The 14314-nt window shown below is 45.7% G+C and overlaps 3 protein-coding genes and 1 long non-coding RNA gene across 12 annotated transcripts in view; 3 read left to right on the top strand and 1 right to left on the bottom strand.

The window, feature by feature from the left end:
• The window catches only part of PBRM1 (polybromo 1), a 69126-nt gene extending 64040 nt beyond the window's left edge, over positions 1-5086 (top strand). For all 8 annotated transcript variants that reach the window (XM_040590156.1, XM_040590155.1, XM_040590154.1 and 5 more), the window contains 2 exons: positions 936-1152; positions 1470-5086. In XM_040590156.1, the coding sequence (XP_040446090.1) occupies positions 936-1152; positions 1470-1642 (390 nt within the window). In that variant the 3' untranslated portion in view covers positions 1643-5086. The remainder of the gene's footprint in view (positions 1-935; positions 1153-1469) is intronic.
• A 795-nt stretch (positions 5087-5881) lies between these two features.
• LOC121086428 lies at positions 5882-10662 on the top strand. The gene is made up of 2 exons (XR_005827355.1): positions 5882-7550; positions 9982-10662. It is a non-coding gene; the product is annotated as an uncharacterized LOC121086428 (long non-coding RNA).
• On the bottom strand, positions 8905-11114 carry SMIM4 (small integral membrane protein 4). Of its 2 annotated transcripts, XM_040590187.1 has the most exons (3): positions 11008-11114; positions 10584-10755; positions 8905-9269 (listed from the first exon to the last, which is right to left on the bottom strand). In XM_040590187.1, exons 2-3 carry the CDS (start codon positions 10732-10734, stop codon positions 9202-9204), a joined length of 219 nt encoding a protein of 72 aa, XP_040446121.1. In that variant the 5' UTR covers positions 10735-10755; positions 11008-11114; the 3' UTR covers positions 8905-9201. The 2 variants fall into 2 exon arrangements, with proteins under 2 accessions (XP_040446121.1, XP_040446120.1); XM_040590186.1 differs by lacking the exon at positions 11008-11114 and having other exon boundaries at positions 10584-10945.
• Positions 11115-11332: 218 nt separating this feature from the next.
• Positions 11333-14314, top strand: part of NT5DC2 (5'-nucleotidase domain containing 2) — a 28706-nt gene continuing 25724 nt past the window's right edge. Inside the window, exon 1 of the mRNA XM_040590179.1 lies at positions 11333-11721. Coding sequence (XP_040446113.1) covers positions 11439-11721 — 283 coding nt within the window. The 5' untranslated portion in view covers positions 11333-11438. The remainder of the gene's footprint in view (positions 11722-14314) is intronic.

The raw sequence follows: 14314 nt of genomic DNA, 5'->3' as shown, positions 1-14314 counted from the left end.
CACAGTGTTAAACTGCTGATAATTTAGGTTTTGCATGCTTTGGTGCTGCAGAGAGGATGCTGTTTGCTTTCTCAGCTGTTGATGGGTGGGTAAAAACTCCCTTGTTGTTTACTCCCGTATTTCACAAACTGATGAAGCAAATGTTTATTGGCAGTTCATAATTTGTGAGTTTGGATAACAATGATGACCAGATGTTCCTTCTCAGTGATAGATGCAGAGGAAGTGTTCAGTACATTTCCAATTTTGTTGAATAAATTTTTGCATCATAAAGAGAAATGTGATTTTTGACTAGAGGGTGTAAAGAAAACCAGAAGTTGAGTGAGAAAGTGGTAAAGTGTATATGTCATGGCATCGAGTTATTCCAGACCACAGGATATCTGTTCTAAGAGTTCTCAGTACTGCTACTTAATCACAGTGATGGGAATTCTTCTGTGTGACTGTGATTTTATGGGTTTTTGTGGCCTGCCTGCAATTTTTGCCTGACAGTAATTAGCATTTATTCTGTGCAAGTATCCCAGACAGCCAAGGATCAGGGTCAATTTGGATTAGAAGTTTTAGAGATAAACCCTGCACTTTACAGACCACACAGTTTCTGATCAAATTAGAGAAAGCATGAAAGAAAAAGGAGGCAAAAGGAGTATTTTAGGTTAAGAGGAGGGAGGAAAAATGGTTGGTAATTAGAGTATCTTTACATAGATTATGAACAGTGTTGTCTGCTAGATACGAGTGGTTTGTTTGCACTTTCTCTGTGCATCTCGGGGACCCCAGTGGATAGCCCTGGCTGAAGTGAGTGTTTTGCAGGGATATTTCATAATGCCTTTGCTCATAAACCTCCTTTGAAGCTCCGTTGTGCAAGGGTGACCTGATGCACAGATGCAAAGCAGCTACCCTGCAGTTCCCCCAGATGTGACCTGTCCGTTGCTTTGTCATTGCAGATGGGAATCCTTGGCCCGCCGGGACAGCAGGCACCCCCTCCGTATCCCGGCCAGAGCCCAGCAAGTCAGCCGGTTATGCAGCAGCCCACAACTCCCATGTTCGTCTCCCCTCCACCAAAGACACAGAGGCTTCTTCATTCTGAAGCCTACCTGAAATATATTGAGGGGCTTAGTGCTGAATCAAATAGTATTAGCAAGTGGGACCAGACCCTTGCAGGTAAGGCTTTTGATACAGTGGGATTTTTCCAGACAGAACACACTTCTTTGTAACCATTAATATTTTTTGCTTTTATAGAAAACGCTGAATAAGTCTGCTTACTTAATAAAATGTACACGCGCAAGTAATTGTTAGAAACAGACTAGGAGTATATATGTTATCAGCAGGCTAATTCCATCGATGCGTAAATCTAAGAATCGTATGTGCTAAATTACTAGGGTAAAAGTTGTACCGTAGAATTATATTTGCCTTTTTCTAGAGAAATTGTGCTGAATATCAAAGCCAGTAGATAACAAGACCATTTCTTGACCTTCTAGCACGAAGACGAGATGTCCACTTATCAAAAGAACAAGAGAGCCGACTCCCTTCACACTGGTTGAAAAGTAAAGGGGCTCATAGCACAATGGCCGATGCATTATGGCGTCTGCGAGACTTGATGCTACGAGACACCCTTAACATCCGTCAGGCATACAACATAGAAAATGTTTAGTCGCATAATTGCTTCTTTCTTTGATACCGGCATATAAGGAGTTTTGTGGAACAATAGCTGTTTTAGTTACTGGGTGGGAAGAGATAATCAACAATAATTTGTATTGCATTTTACTGTACATTGCAAGACCATTTTTATATAAGGACACTTTTAATAAGCATATTTCACTTTTTGTTATATTAAGTTGACTTTATCAAATACACGGATTTTTGCATATGTTTCCTTTGTTTGAAAGGCAATTTCATAATTGGTTAAGTGTAGTCAAGGATTCATCTTTCTTATACTTTGTTGCTGAGAATCTGATGCCATTGTTTTTATATAAAAGAAGAAAAAAAGAAAAAGTTCAGATTGATACAGTGGAATATGAAATTAGTCGTAGTTTACATCTTAGAAGGATGTGTGTACATGTGCTTGTGTGTGCTAGCCACTTCTGGCAGAAATCTCTCTTGGATGTGAACAGGGAGGATCTCTTAAAAGAAGCTGAAGGTAAGCTGTGATTGACACTAGGGAAAATGACATTTCAAGTCGATACCAAGGCAGCTGAGTGGGCCACAGCAATCGTGGAAGTACTAGTGTGGATGGGACGAGGGTGTCTTGACTGCTGATGTTGTCCAGTCCTGTCCAGTTATTTAATTGTGTAGCCAAGGCCATTGCGATCCTAAATCAGTAACAGAATACATGTGCTGGCATGCCCTTAGAAGGTGAAATGTTTCATGTACCATGGCCTGCTTTGGGGGTTCTGCGATGTCCCCAACACCGAGCAGTGGGAGGGGGAAGTTTCCTCCCTAAGCAATTCTGTCTGCATGTGGAAGAGGCATGCAGAACTTCAAACCAGTTCAGGTCTTGGAAGGTAAGTTAGAGGAGGAGGAAGTTGGTGTAGTTTTCTTAGTGAAGTAACATGATGTTTTTAAATTCACACATATTCTGTTAATGATTGGGTATCGTAAGACATTTTTGTATGCTTTCTTTTAGTGTATTGATTCACCTTAAAGTTTAGCAATGCAAAATTTGAGAAAAATTTTGACATTTAAATGTATGGTATGTATGAGTTCAGCATACCGAGTACATTGGAGAAATAGAATTTCTGCATTGCAGTCTTCAGAGGGTTTGGGGTTTTTCTTTTTCTTTTTTTTTTTTCCTTTTTTGGTTTTTTTTTTTTTTGTTTGTTTGTTTGGGGTTTTTTTTGCTATGTAAGGTAGGTATAGACTCTTGCCAAATTTCAGGGTTGTGGCTGCATTCTGCTAAAGACTTGCCTGTCCTCCTAACTAACCAACCTTTTGGACCGCAGAGTTGTTTCTTTAAAGGTAAATCCTTTCATGTATTTAATTTTAGAAAAATAATTAATACTTTTAGATTGCATCAAGTAACTGAGAAAGCTATGTTAAGTTGAAAAAATTGTTGGCAGGAGTGTGGTCGTTGCAACTCAGTCCAAAAGAACTGATTTACTGGTACACATCATCTTACTGTTAGAGATGTTCATCATGTGGAAATGGTTTTTAAAGTCTTAATAGTACAGAACCTTTTCATTTCAGTGTATTTGGCAGAGGGTTAAATATTTTCCTTCAAATACTGGATACGTTGGATTTTGTTTTGCTGATGTAATTAATACTGATGAGGGAAGTGACATGTGCAAGTATAAACTGTTATTTAATTTTACTGGCTAATTCCTCTCCCTCTCCTATTTTAATCCTCCAGTCATTGCACAGAAACCCATGTAATTACAAGTAGGCACTTAAGGACAGTTTAAGTCAAATGTGCAATGGATATGAAGAAAATGGAGCTAAGCAACATATAGGGAAATTACGATTTTGGACTGTACAAGTAGCACACCTGCGGTACAGAAATTCCTTACTGGCCTTTGTAAATGATCAGTTTTATTTGATGAAGTAGAAACTGAATAGTCTTAAACTACCCCCATATATACAGTGTCATCTTAAAATGTGTTCAAATTGCCAGAGGCTTTGCAATTTTTAGCCACAAAGATGGGACGCTGAAGTGAATCAGGCAGCAAACCCTAGTTTTTGAGTATTTGGAACTATCATGGATTGTACTAATACACCACCAGATTCTCCTACTTCTCAGCATGAACAAAAATTACACCAAAGAACCTGGGATGGACTTTAGTTAAGTTATTGTTTTATTTATTTTCTTTTGAGGACTGGATGGGACTCCCTTTGGAGCCTGTATAACTCAGATGTTTAATTTATCTGAAGGTCAGTGATGAGCAGACTTGCAGCACTGGCTCTCTCCTGCCCGAGCAGCTGAAGCCCTACTTACACTGCTCTTCTCGGCCCAGGAGCAAGAGATTGGAAGTGCAAACAAAACCTGGGTCCTCCCGCAAGGCAGTGCAGAGCACTACCACTAAGCCACTGGGCTGGCCCTAATCAATTATTGTAAGCTTTGTTTATTTATTTCAAAATCATGTCTCTATATTGGAGGCATTTCAGTCAATTGCAGTGAAATTTAGGATATAATGGCTACAGTCTAGAATTCAAAACCAGCAAAAGAAACTGTTTTCCGACTCTGGTTAAAAAAAGAAAAAAAAAAAAGAAAAAAAAAAAAAGAAGAAAAGAAGACGTATCTGTCTGTCTCTCTCTCTTTGTGGGTGTTTGAACCCCTCATTTGTTTTCCACTGCCGTTCATTGTACTGGCGTAAAGAAAACTTTCATATTAAACTAAAAAGTATGTATGGGAGATGGTTGGCTTCTGTGAGAGTGGAAAATAGTTTAATCTAGGACCGGTATTTTCATAAACCAGTTGGAGATGACTAATAATTATTTGTTTTCTTCTTCAGTCCTTCCCTTCCATGAGAAAATTTACTGTTTGTGTAAAAATTCAAAACGTTGATGTTGGTGACTTTTTTTTCAGTGTATGTTTTCGGACCTGGTTAATCCATGCTTGGCTTTTCATTAGCTCTTGTACTCCTGAAGGTTAAGCTGCTAACCAGGTTTATAACATGTATGTACCATCACTTTGTTTACCTGAGTCTTTTTAATTTGAATAAAAATAGTTTGCAAAGTGTTTTGGATTAACCAGGTTTGAGTGTCCCATCAAGACTCTTGTTAGGATTTTATTTCAAGTAATTCTGGCTGTTGCTGATCCAAGTTTTCTCAAGTCCATGGTACGTGCATGCTTGTGTGTGAGTAAAGAATTCTTTTTATATTGTCCTGTGTATTGCAAGTTGTGCCTGGAAGGTGATAAGAACAGTGTTGCTGAAAAATATGGTTGCAAATTGAGCCATAAGGAGTATGAACAGTAAACCTTGAAAAACATGTGACGCATTGGGAACAAGCTGAGTGGATATGATAAGATTGAGCCAGTCCCAGGTGCCCGCACATAAATTGCTTTGAAAATAAATAGCAAGCCTTTATTTAATACTGGAAGCTAACCTGGTTCAGGACTCTCTTTTATGTAGCTGTGTAATAAAGGAAATTAGACCAGTAATACGGAAAAAGCATCTTTTATACAATAAAATTAGAAACCAGGATAGAAATTTTAATACCACAGTCTGCATGAAAAATTAAGTTATAGCAACCTCTCAAGGGGCCTCTGACATAAAATTTACAAAGAGCTATTTAAACAACCAGAACAGATAGCATTATATTTAATTAACACGCATTCATGTCTTTGACCTGGGGGATAAATGCTGCCTCTCACGCAGGCTGCCAGCTTTACAGACCTTCCACCTTTCTAAAATTTGATGGTGCAGTTGCACAGAGGAGACTTAATTCTAATCCTCCTCCACATCTTGTTGGCTCAGTCTGAGATACTGAGGATCATCCACAGAAGTTTGAAGCCCCCCTCTTGGCTGCAAATGCACTAAATAGGAGTGGTGTTTCAAAAAGGCTGGGTACTGAACGTCATGTAACAAATGGGATCTGATTAATTGATAACGTGACATTTTCTGATTAATAAACTAAACCTCATATTCCTTTTGCTTACTGCATTTTCCAGCAAGTCTAATTCGACTGTCATACAAAGAAATAAAACGACAGCTGCTGCAATGCAGTAGGATCTGGTGATCCTGGGTAGATTCCCAGTCTCTGTCAGGCCTCGGAGACGTGGTGGTCTTCCCTGTGCCAAGAGGGATCAGAAATCCAGTGCAGAAGTCTGGCCGTGCAGATTATCATCTGTTAAAGGAGGCAGCGTAGGAGAGACAGGAAAAGAAACAGAGGAGAATGTGCTGAATTATCCAGCAGCATGAATAACCGGTGTGGCTGAGCTCAGGTTAAGGTAAGCGCGATGAAAGCCTTGGACAGAAATGGTGAGGGAGGGTGAGCCCTTCGGGAAGTCTGCGCAGCTCTCAACAGGGAGGGTTCAAATTCAGTTTCCGTGGGGTGATTTTGGGGAGGACTGTGATTTAATCCTCATGCTTGGTGCAAAGCACCAACACCCAGTAAGGGATGAGGGAGTTCCTCTGGACCAGTCATCCTGCCAGTGCCTGTTGCATGCAGATTTTTGTGCCTTTCTGGGAAGAAGCTGGGGCGGGTCATAACCAGAGCACAGGTACAGTTTTGTAGCTGTGTATGAAGTCTGAAGTGGGAGCTCGTCTCCACTGACTACGATAAAAATTTTGCTCTAGGGAAGAATTCACCAGCACATAACAGATGACTGGCCTTTTTCTACCCTTCCAAAGCTGGGACAGAACTGCTGCAGCCCTGTGCCAGGAGTACAGGCTGGGCACCTACACGCTTCCTCTACCAAAACTTTTCAGTACTTCCCAGGCTTGCTGCAGTTCTTTCAGCAGGCAGCATCCTTGGGCGCACAACAGTGGGGAAACAATCAATGAAAGATCTGTTCTGTCCACAAAATCATTCTGAAATCTGCAGTAGAATTGTCCCCTCTAATGCTGGAGTGGTGAGCGGCATTCCTCGTACCTAAGTATTGCTTTTTGTTCGTGACGACTATTGACCGCTGCTGCCCGAGTTGAAATTTTCCATGCTTGATATCTGTATTGGCCTGACTGCTACAATTTGGAAAGCTTTCAGGAGAAATGCTTTGCTAATTCTCAATTTCCTGCTGTTCCTGCTGCAAATGAACACGAGACCACTGTTCTTAGATGCTGAGCTGCGTTCTGGGCTGACAGCAGATGAACTCCCTGAAGAAGGAACGGACGCGCTCAACCCTAGAGCTGGCAGGGGCTCAGCAGCATTTAAAACGAAAGCTGTGTTCCTGGCTTGCTCCCAGTGCATAGCAGCAGTGGCGGCGTGTTTCCAGTGCTGGCCTGAGCTCCGAGCCGAGGGAGAGTTCTTGCTTCCTCCCATTGCCCACCACCGCAGCAGACAGATAGGGGAGGATGGGGAGGAAATGGGGACACGAGTGCCAGAAAGATGGTGGGAAAGAGATCGCTGGGGAAGGCAAAAAGCACAGAACTAGGAGTCAGCAGGGGTAAAACTGAGAAACCAAATGAAGACCTTGGCCACTGAAGATTGGGTGTAAATAAAAATTGATACTAGATCACCCAGTGTGCTCAGTACTGGAATGGCTGGGCACTGGGGCCTTACAGCTAGTCTTACTTCCAGCATTAGTGAGAGACTGGCAAAATCATGGAATAACAAAGGATCAGCACTAGCAAACACACTGTGGAATGAAAAATACACACAGTTCAGATTTCTAAATGTCAAGTCTCATCTGTCGTAACAGATCTGTGTTGCCTGAAATGATACAATGCCAGCTTGGAGAAGGATTTTATTCCTGCGCTGGTCACAAAGAACAGTGACATACAACTCCCTGACACCAGACTTCTTGTGAGCAACTGCAGCCTGTCTCGCTCTATGTTTACCTAGCTGGAGACACCCAAGACAAATATCTTCCAGAGATGCCTGGTACTCTCTGCTGCAAATGGGAAACACTGCTGCAAAATGAGCAAGAGATCTGAAGTGAAAAAAATGGACCTCGATTCACTAAGGTCTGTGAAACACACTTGCTGCTGTTACAGGAGTGCTGAAGCCAAGCCACAGGCGATTTTCACACCAGGCTCCCAAGTACTGAGAAGTAACTAGGGCACAAGCTCGCTCTTAAAAAAACCAAAGATACTGAAAAACTTACTTGTTCTATAGAAGCCAAGCACAAGAGATCCGGAAGGCTCAAGAAGTAAAGGCAGGTAGAGCTAAAGCTCAGCAGTTCTCAGAATCCAGCTTTTTGTTGATGCTTTATTCTTTAATGTATTGCTACAGTCAGGATTTACTTCAGTGCAACACTCTGTGACTGGAAAAAGAAGCTTGTGCAGGAGTCTTTGAACTTGGGCTCTACCTTGGAACCAAAGTTAAAATCTAGGTTCTTATTACTCCTGAAATGGAAGATTTTTCCAAGTAATTAATTTGCTGTCAAAATACACAGCAGCACGGTGACATCATTAATTCTCTGACAGTTTTTCTTGTCTCCTGAAAACACAAGTAGTGCTAGTCCTCCAGATCAAGTCCTTCCTTGGAAGACACAACACGAAGTACAGCAGTTACCCTCTACTTGCAAGTTTGAGTACCTGCACTGTAACATCTTCAAAACAGCCATCATCTCTTTAGTTGATGAAAACTTAATTCTGTGGGAAAAGGCTGCTGGAAATTAGCACAGGAATGCACGTTAAATATACAAACTGCCTTGGGTTTGGTTTTAGGCTGATCTTAAGAATCAGCTTCTTTGTGGAACCCTTGGGATATACACATACCATCAGAAATAAAAAAAAATGCATTAATATAGGATGCTCACTGATTATATTGCAGCAGTCATCCTAGTGCACAGTCATGACTTGTTCCCGTGCACCTAAGAGCTAGTGTCACTGTGTTAGGGAGTGAAGGCTGTGCAGGGTACAGCAGTTGGCTCTCTCCTTTTTTTTCTTCTTTGGGGAGACAGGAGTCCTGCAAACAGAATTCGGGTTTGCTGGGACTGCCATTGCATGTTCCTCTGAACTTGCGCCTGTACACATGGGACTTTTTTCCCCCAATGCCCTCAGGTCAATTCATTGTTAGAGTAGCAATGAGTATTACAGCACTTGCAGGCACTGGAGCCTGAATGCACAGATGACTTTCCAAACAGTGTGGGCTGAGTAAACACTGAGCAGTAAGTATGTCCTCTTTTTACCTAGTTTAAATTGTGCCACATCGGGAAGAAAACAAATCAGATGCCAGCGTACATTCTCTCATTACAAAGGAAACTATTATTTCTAATGCGCTGAGATACTATGTATGCAATATGTAACATTTCTTTCCCCTTGGTCTTGTTGCAACAATGGTGTCTCATCAAGCAAAGAAAAGCAGTAGCCAGACTGTTTACTCTGTGTAGTTTATTTAGAAGTACTAAACAAACATTAAATAAGTGGCAGAGGCCTGAACACAATGAGCTTCGTGCTACTGTATTTGGCTTAAATACAAAATATTAAGGATAGGAAGTAGATTGAAGAAGAATAAAACTTCCAAAACCATCTGAGAGTGTATTACACAGACTTGCAGATTACAGTTTATCTTGCAGAGACAAAATCTTCTCCTACAGTCCACGTGGCAGTAACGCTTCTTTGGTATTAATACAATTGAAGCATTCAGGACCTGTCCCTTGAAACATTTCTGCTAAAATTCATTTTTTTCCATCCTTGCCTCGTACTGTCTTTCAGATCGTTTCCTACGGTAAACATCATCTGCCAGAAAAAATTTTTTTTTATATATTAGCATTTTCCAAGTGCAAGACACTATTAAATGCCTGAAGCCTTTCATTTCTTTTTAAACTTTTCCAGTTTTCTCTTGCAGACACTGACTGACAGGCAACTGAAAATTCAAGCCAACACAAATCCTTGTTACTATTTAAAAATAGCTCATGTTCGCCCTCCCATCCAGGCTAAAGTTCTTCACATCAGTCCTGATGAAATGTTTTTATAGGAAAACTAAGTCTCCAAGTCAATTCCTTGTCTACATTCCCATGAGGGTGATTAAAAGTACAAATGCCTAAACTAGCTGAAGCGGAAGGGAAATTAAATGAGAGGCACAAAGTCAATGCCTGGGGACTGCCAGCAGGGCTTCAGTATTTTAGCTTTATTTTTTTAATAAAGAAAACAGGAATGTAACCACCCTCATAGACTTCCTAGTTGTTCTTCCTGCCCGAGGCCCCCCGATCACTCCTAAATATCTATCACCAAATGAAATCTGTCAGGAAAAAAAAAGGTTATCAGTTGTGTGTTGTCATTTCGCACGGACCATGGAGCAGCAATAAGGCTAAACCGCACAATTATTACTGCAACATAGTATCATTTAGGCATAGCAGTTATTTTTTTGAGATAAGTCTCAAGCTGAAATATCATAGCTGCTACACAGATGTTGTGCTTTAGCTTCTAACTGGACTTTATTGCCCTGCAGGTATGCTTCGGGAATCAACTGAACCACCCCACAAACCCCAGCCTTCAGAAGCCGGCAGAGCAGCAGTTCTGTTTGCAGTGAGTTTGTCAGCTACGAAAACTGTATCAAACCGGTTTATTCTCCAGGAGACTCAGCTAGATTTCCCATGAAACATATGGTAGGGCCGATCCTTTTCCCCCAAGTACAGAAACATTTCTAGCACGGTTCCTCAAAGGGAGGAATGCCACATTAAAACTGAAGGCTTTAACTGCTGGAAACAGCGCCATGAGCCAAGTTCCTGCGACTCGTTTTCCCGCTTTCTAATTGACACGGTCACATTCGGACTGACCTACACCGACACTCTTGACAACCCTGGCGAGTTTTTTCAGTGTAAAAAAAAATATAATAATTTTAATTTAGTATTCGAAACCCAGCTGCGTTTTTTTGTTGGCTTCTGCCCGGTGTGTTCCGCCGGGGGGGGCAGAGCGGGGGTGCCAGGCCCGCGGGAGGGCCCGGGGCTGGCCGTGGCCGTGCCCCTTGCAGCCCCCGGTGAGCCCCGGTGTGCCCCCCGCGCACAGGCAGCGCCGCGGGGGCCTCCTGCCGCCCCGCGGGCCCTCACTTACAGAAGGTCTCCTTGCCGATGCGGACGTTGATCATGAACCACTCCATGGCTCCCCCCAGCAGGAAGAAGAAGGGCAGGAACCGGTAAACGCCGAAGCGCCGCTTCCCGGGCACCAGCTGCAAGAGGCGCTTCACCCTCCTGCTGACCAGCATGGCCGGGCCCGGCGCCCTCAGCTCGGCGGGGAAGGAAACGGGGGGAGGGCGTGTGAGCGACGGGACGGGACGGGGCGCACAGCGGCCCTCGGCGCCCCGCGGCCAAACCGCCCCCGGCAGCCCAGCCCGGCCCGGCGCGGTGCCGCAGCCCCAGCCGCCCCGGAGCGGGGGTCAAACCAAGCCCGGCTTCGCCCCCGCCACCATGGCAGCCCTCGGCCGCCCCCGGCCCGGCCCCCACGCAGCCAATCAGCGCCGCGCCCCCGCGCCCCTCACCTCCAGCGCGGGCCGCCCGGCCCCCCCGGCAACCGAACGGGAAGGTCGTCTCGGCGCTCACGTGACAGCGCTCGGGGCGGCTCGCCTCGCCTGATTGGCCAGGGCGGAGCGGGACCGAGGCCGGGGCGGGGCCGCAGTGAGGAACCACCGCCCCCTCCCCGCCCCTCTCCCCATCGCCCCCCGCCCGAGGGGCCGGAGCGCGGCCAGGGGAGCCCGCCCGGTCCCCGCCGCCCCTCCGCCCCCCTCCGCGGGCGGGCGCTGAGCGCCGCCCCCCGGCTCCCTCGCCGAGGCGCGCCCGGCCCCCTCGCACACGGGGCGGCGGGGATTGGCCGGCCGGCGGGTGCCGCCGCGGGCCGGGGCGGCGGGGCGCGTAGCGGAGCAGCGGGGCCAGCCCCGGCCGAGCGCGGGCTGCCCGAGGCTGCGGCGGGACCATGGCTGCGCTGGGCATGGCGGCGCTGAGGAGGGGCGGCGGCGCGGCCCCCCGGCTCCTCGCCGTGGCCGTCTCCTGCCAGAGCTGCCGCCCTAAAGCCAGCCAGTGCCCCGGGGACGGCGGGCACGGGCAGCCCAAGGAGCAGCACCCGCCGGCCGCCGGCAGAGCCCGGCGCGGCGCCGAGCCTGGCCCCGCCGCGGGCAGCCAGCCCCTCCCGGCCGAGGGCGCCGACACCAAGACCTACTTGTGGGCCAGGTACCACGAGATGAAGAAGCTGGTCTACGGTAAGGGCTGCCTCGGCCGCCGGCTGCCACGTCCCGCCGCGCTCGGCCTCTCTCCTTGTTTTTTCTCCCTCCTCCCCCTTTGCATCTCGGCGCCTTCCCCACGCTGCGGGACTGGGGACGTGCCCGTCGCTGTGCAGCCGCCGGGCTGGAAGCCCTCTCCCTGGCAATGCCTGCCGCCGCCGCCGGGCCCTCGGGGACTGTTATTTCTACCGAAACACGGCCCTGATCATCCTCTCCCCGTCCTGGGCTTCCCTCTGGGAAGATCCCTGGTCTCAGCGTTGCAGGACGTGCAGAGTGGGGTTCTTGATGACTGGCCTCCCTGACACGAGTGTCATCGTGGCAAATGGGCTAAATAAAGGGCTTGTTGCATTTGTCTCTAATTTGCCATGTGGAAACGAGGTTAGACTAGGACAGCATCACTGTTTAGTGATGCTGACTGAGATGGTGAGGAGACCAGGGTCCAGCTTGTAACTCAAGGTTGGCAGAAGGGTGAGCATGGAGAAGGCTGATGCTGTAGCTGCTAGGATGTCTCCTGATCCTGAGCTTAGTTTGTGTTACAGATGCAAAACACCTTTTACTCATGTGCATGCATGTGTGTTTTTGGTCCTTAGACCAAGAAATTACTGGCTTGGTTGGGTACACTGAAATCTTGCTAAGCAAGGGGAAAACTCATGCCACCAGCCACATCTGTCCATGTGTAAAACAGGGCTGTGGCCTTTTTGGCAGCAGCAGACCTTCACTGTACTAAACTCGCCTAAAAATGTGAAAAAAATAAGAAAAGCTTTCATGGCAGAAGGGCAGGAAACTTTCCTTGGAATCTTGGAATGCTGAAGGTAAGCACTGTGGAGAGCTAGGAAGTGTGACTTTGTGTCTGCTGTTAAATAGCTCTCAGTTACCTTTCGTTTCTCTAAGGGTTTGAAGAAGGATGGCAGCCAGCCATAGGCATCTGGAAGAACCGTCTCACTGTTCTGAGACTGACAAGTGCTGTCATGTCTTCCTCCCCACCTTCCAGTAGACGAGATTTGACATAAAAATCGAAAGTCCTTCATGATGCAGAAATGTAAAGGAACTGGCCACTGAATCCTTGCATTCCAGCTTTTGCAGGATGTGAGCTCCTTTGCCTGAGCTGTCGAAGGCAGTACAAGGTGCTGACAGAGGACAGTAGCTTCATGTTAAGTCCCTGCTCCAAGACTGAGTTGTGGTTTTAGCACCACTGCTTGAAAGAAGTTCCAGCTTGCAAGACTTGTCATGGTGTTCGGACGTTAATAAGGCACTCTTTTTCTTTTCCGTAACAGTATTGAAACCATAAATGCGAATTTGTTAATAGGCTGCATCATCATCTCTTGGGAAAATTCTCAGTTTACTGTGTGGCAGATTATGAAGTTTGTGTTCACACAGTTGCACTTTGTTGGGATGCAAAAGATACAGTTATTAATTACTTGAGGTGGAGAACTAATGAGCAGGACTAAAGGTCAAATGAAGCTGGGTGAAGTAGCCCATGTGTTACAGAGCAGACTCTTTACAGACCTTCAGGTAACTATTAGACATGTTGAATAAGGCAGCCCTCGTTTGTTTAAAGAATAGTTGCCCAAACCAAAATTTCAAGACTGTGCTGTTATTCAAGTCCTGTCAAGAAGAGGCATAAACAGATTTGGTCCATGTTGGTTTTTAATTGTTGCTTTGACGACTACACTGAGACGTGCAAAACGTGGCATCAGCCTGTTCCTTTGTTCTTGATTTCAAACTCAGATGTAAAAGTGAAAGTCTATGGTTTGGTTATGGATTTGAAAAAATCATCACATCTCAATACTTATCAGCACTGAGTTTGAGAAGGCTCCTGTGGTGCCACCTTCTCCTTCCTGATCTGAAGCTCCACCTTTAGGAAGTCCTTTGTCCTATATTGTCAGTTACCACTATTGGTTTTGCAGAGATCTCTGCCAGGAGAACTTACGATGTGTCTTCAAACCAGCTTGTGCTTAGGACCTGATTTGTAGAGCAACGTTTCATTTTTGTGCAGAGGGGATTGCAGTGATAAATGCTGAGCAGGTTGGACAGGGCAGGATGTGTAGGACAAGAGCTTCTGTGCAGTAAAGCTCAGCAGTGGTACAGGTTTGGTGGCCAGAGCCCAGGCACCAGAAGTTCTCAACTTTATAGAAACATGTCTGTGTTCTGCCAGGCTTGAGTGTGGTGATACAAACAACAGCACAACATAGCTATACAAAAGGTGCTGCTGAGGTAAAACCTACCGTTCATGTTGACTCAGGAGAAGCCATGCTCTTCATTATTCCCCCTGTCTTTTGCAACACTGACTCTTAGGACCAAATTTCATTACCTGTAAGAGTTTGAGGCTACTACTTCCACCTAATGTGCTTTTATTAGGGTTTTTTTCCTTCTCTGCCAAAAAGAAAACTATAATCGCATTTGTCAGAAGGGTGGTGTCGAGCAAGACTTGTTGTATTCTGATTTGATGATATCTGAAGTGTCAAGGAAGGCTGATACGCTTTCTCAGTAAGCAGTGCTTGAAGTCTTGCACTCTAGGAAGCATCCAATCCTGAAACTCAGTGGAACGGGCAAGTGAGTGAGGATTTGGCTG

The sequence above is a fragment of the Falco naumanni genome, chromosome 4, assembly GCF_017639655.2.
Source record: "Falco naumanni isolate bFalNau1 chromosome 4, bFalNau1.pat, whole genome shotgun sequence".
In the NCBI taxonomy this organism is placed as follows: Eukaryota; Metazoa; Chordata; class Aves; order Falconiformes; family Falconidae; genus Falco; species Falco naumanni.
Note: the sequence above shows the minus strand (reverse complement) of the source record. Positions and strands in the feature narration are given on the sequence as shown.

Bases quoted from the DNA above. Each gene is read 5' to 3' on its own strand.
- SMIM4 (XM_040590187.1), bottom strand. From the start codon at position 10,734: ATGCTGGTCAGCAGGAGGGTGAAGCGCCTCTTGCAGCTGGTGCCCGGG. The intron at 9,270-10,583 runs GTAAGTGAGGGC...TTTTTCTGGCAG, and splicing joins CATCGGCAAGGAGACCTTCT to ATGATGTTTACCGTAGGAAA.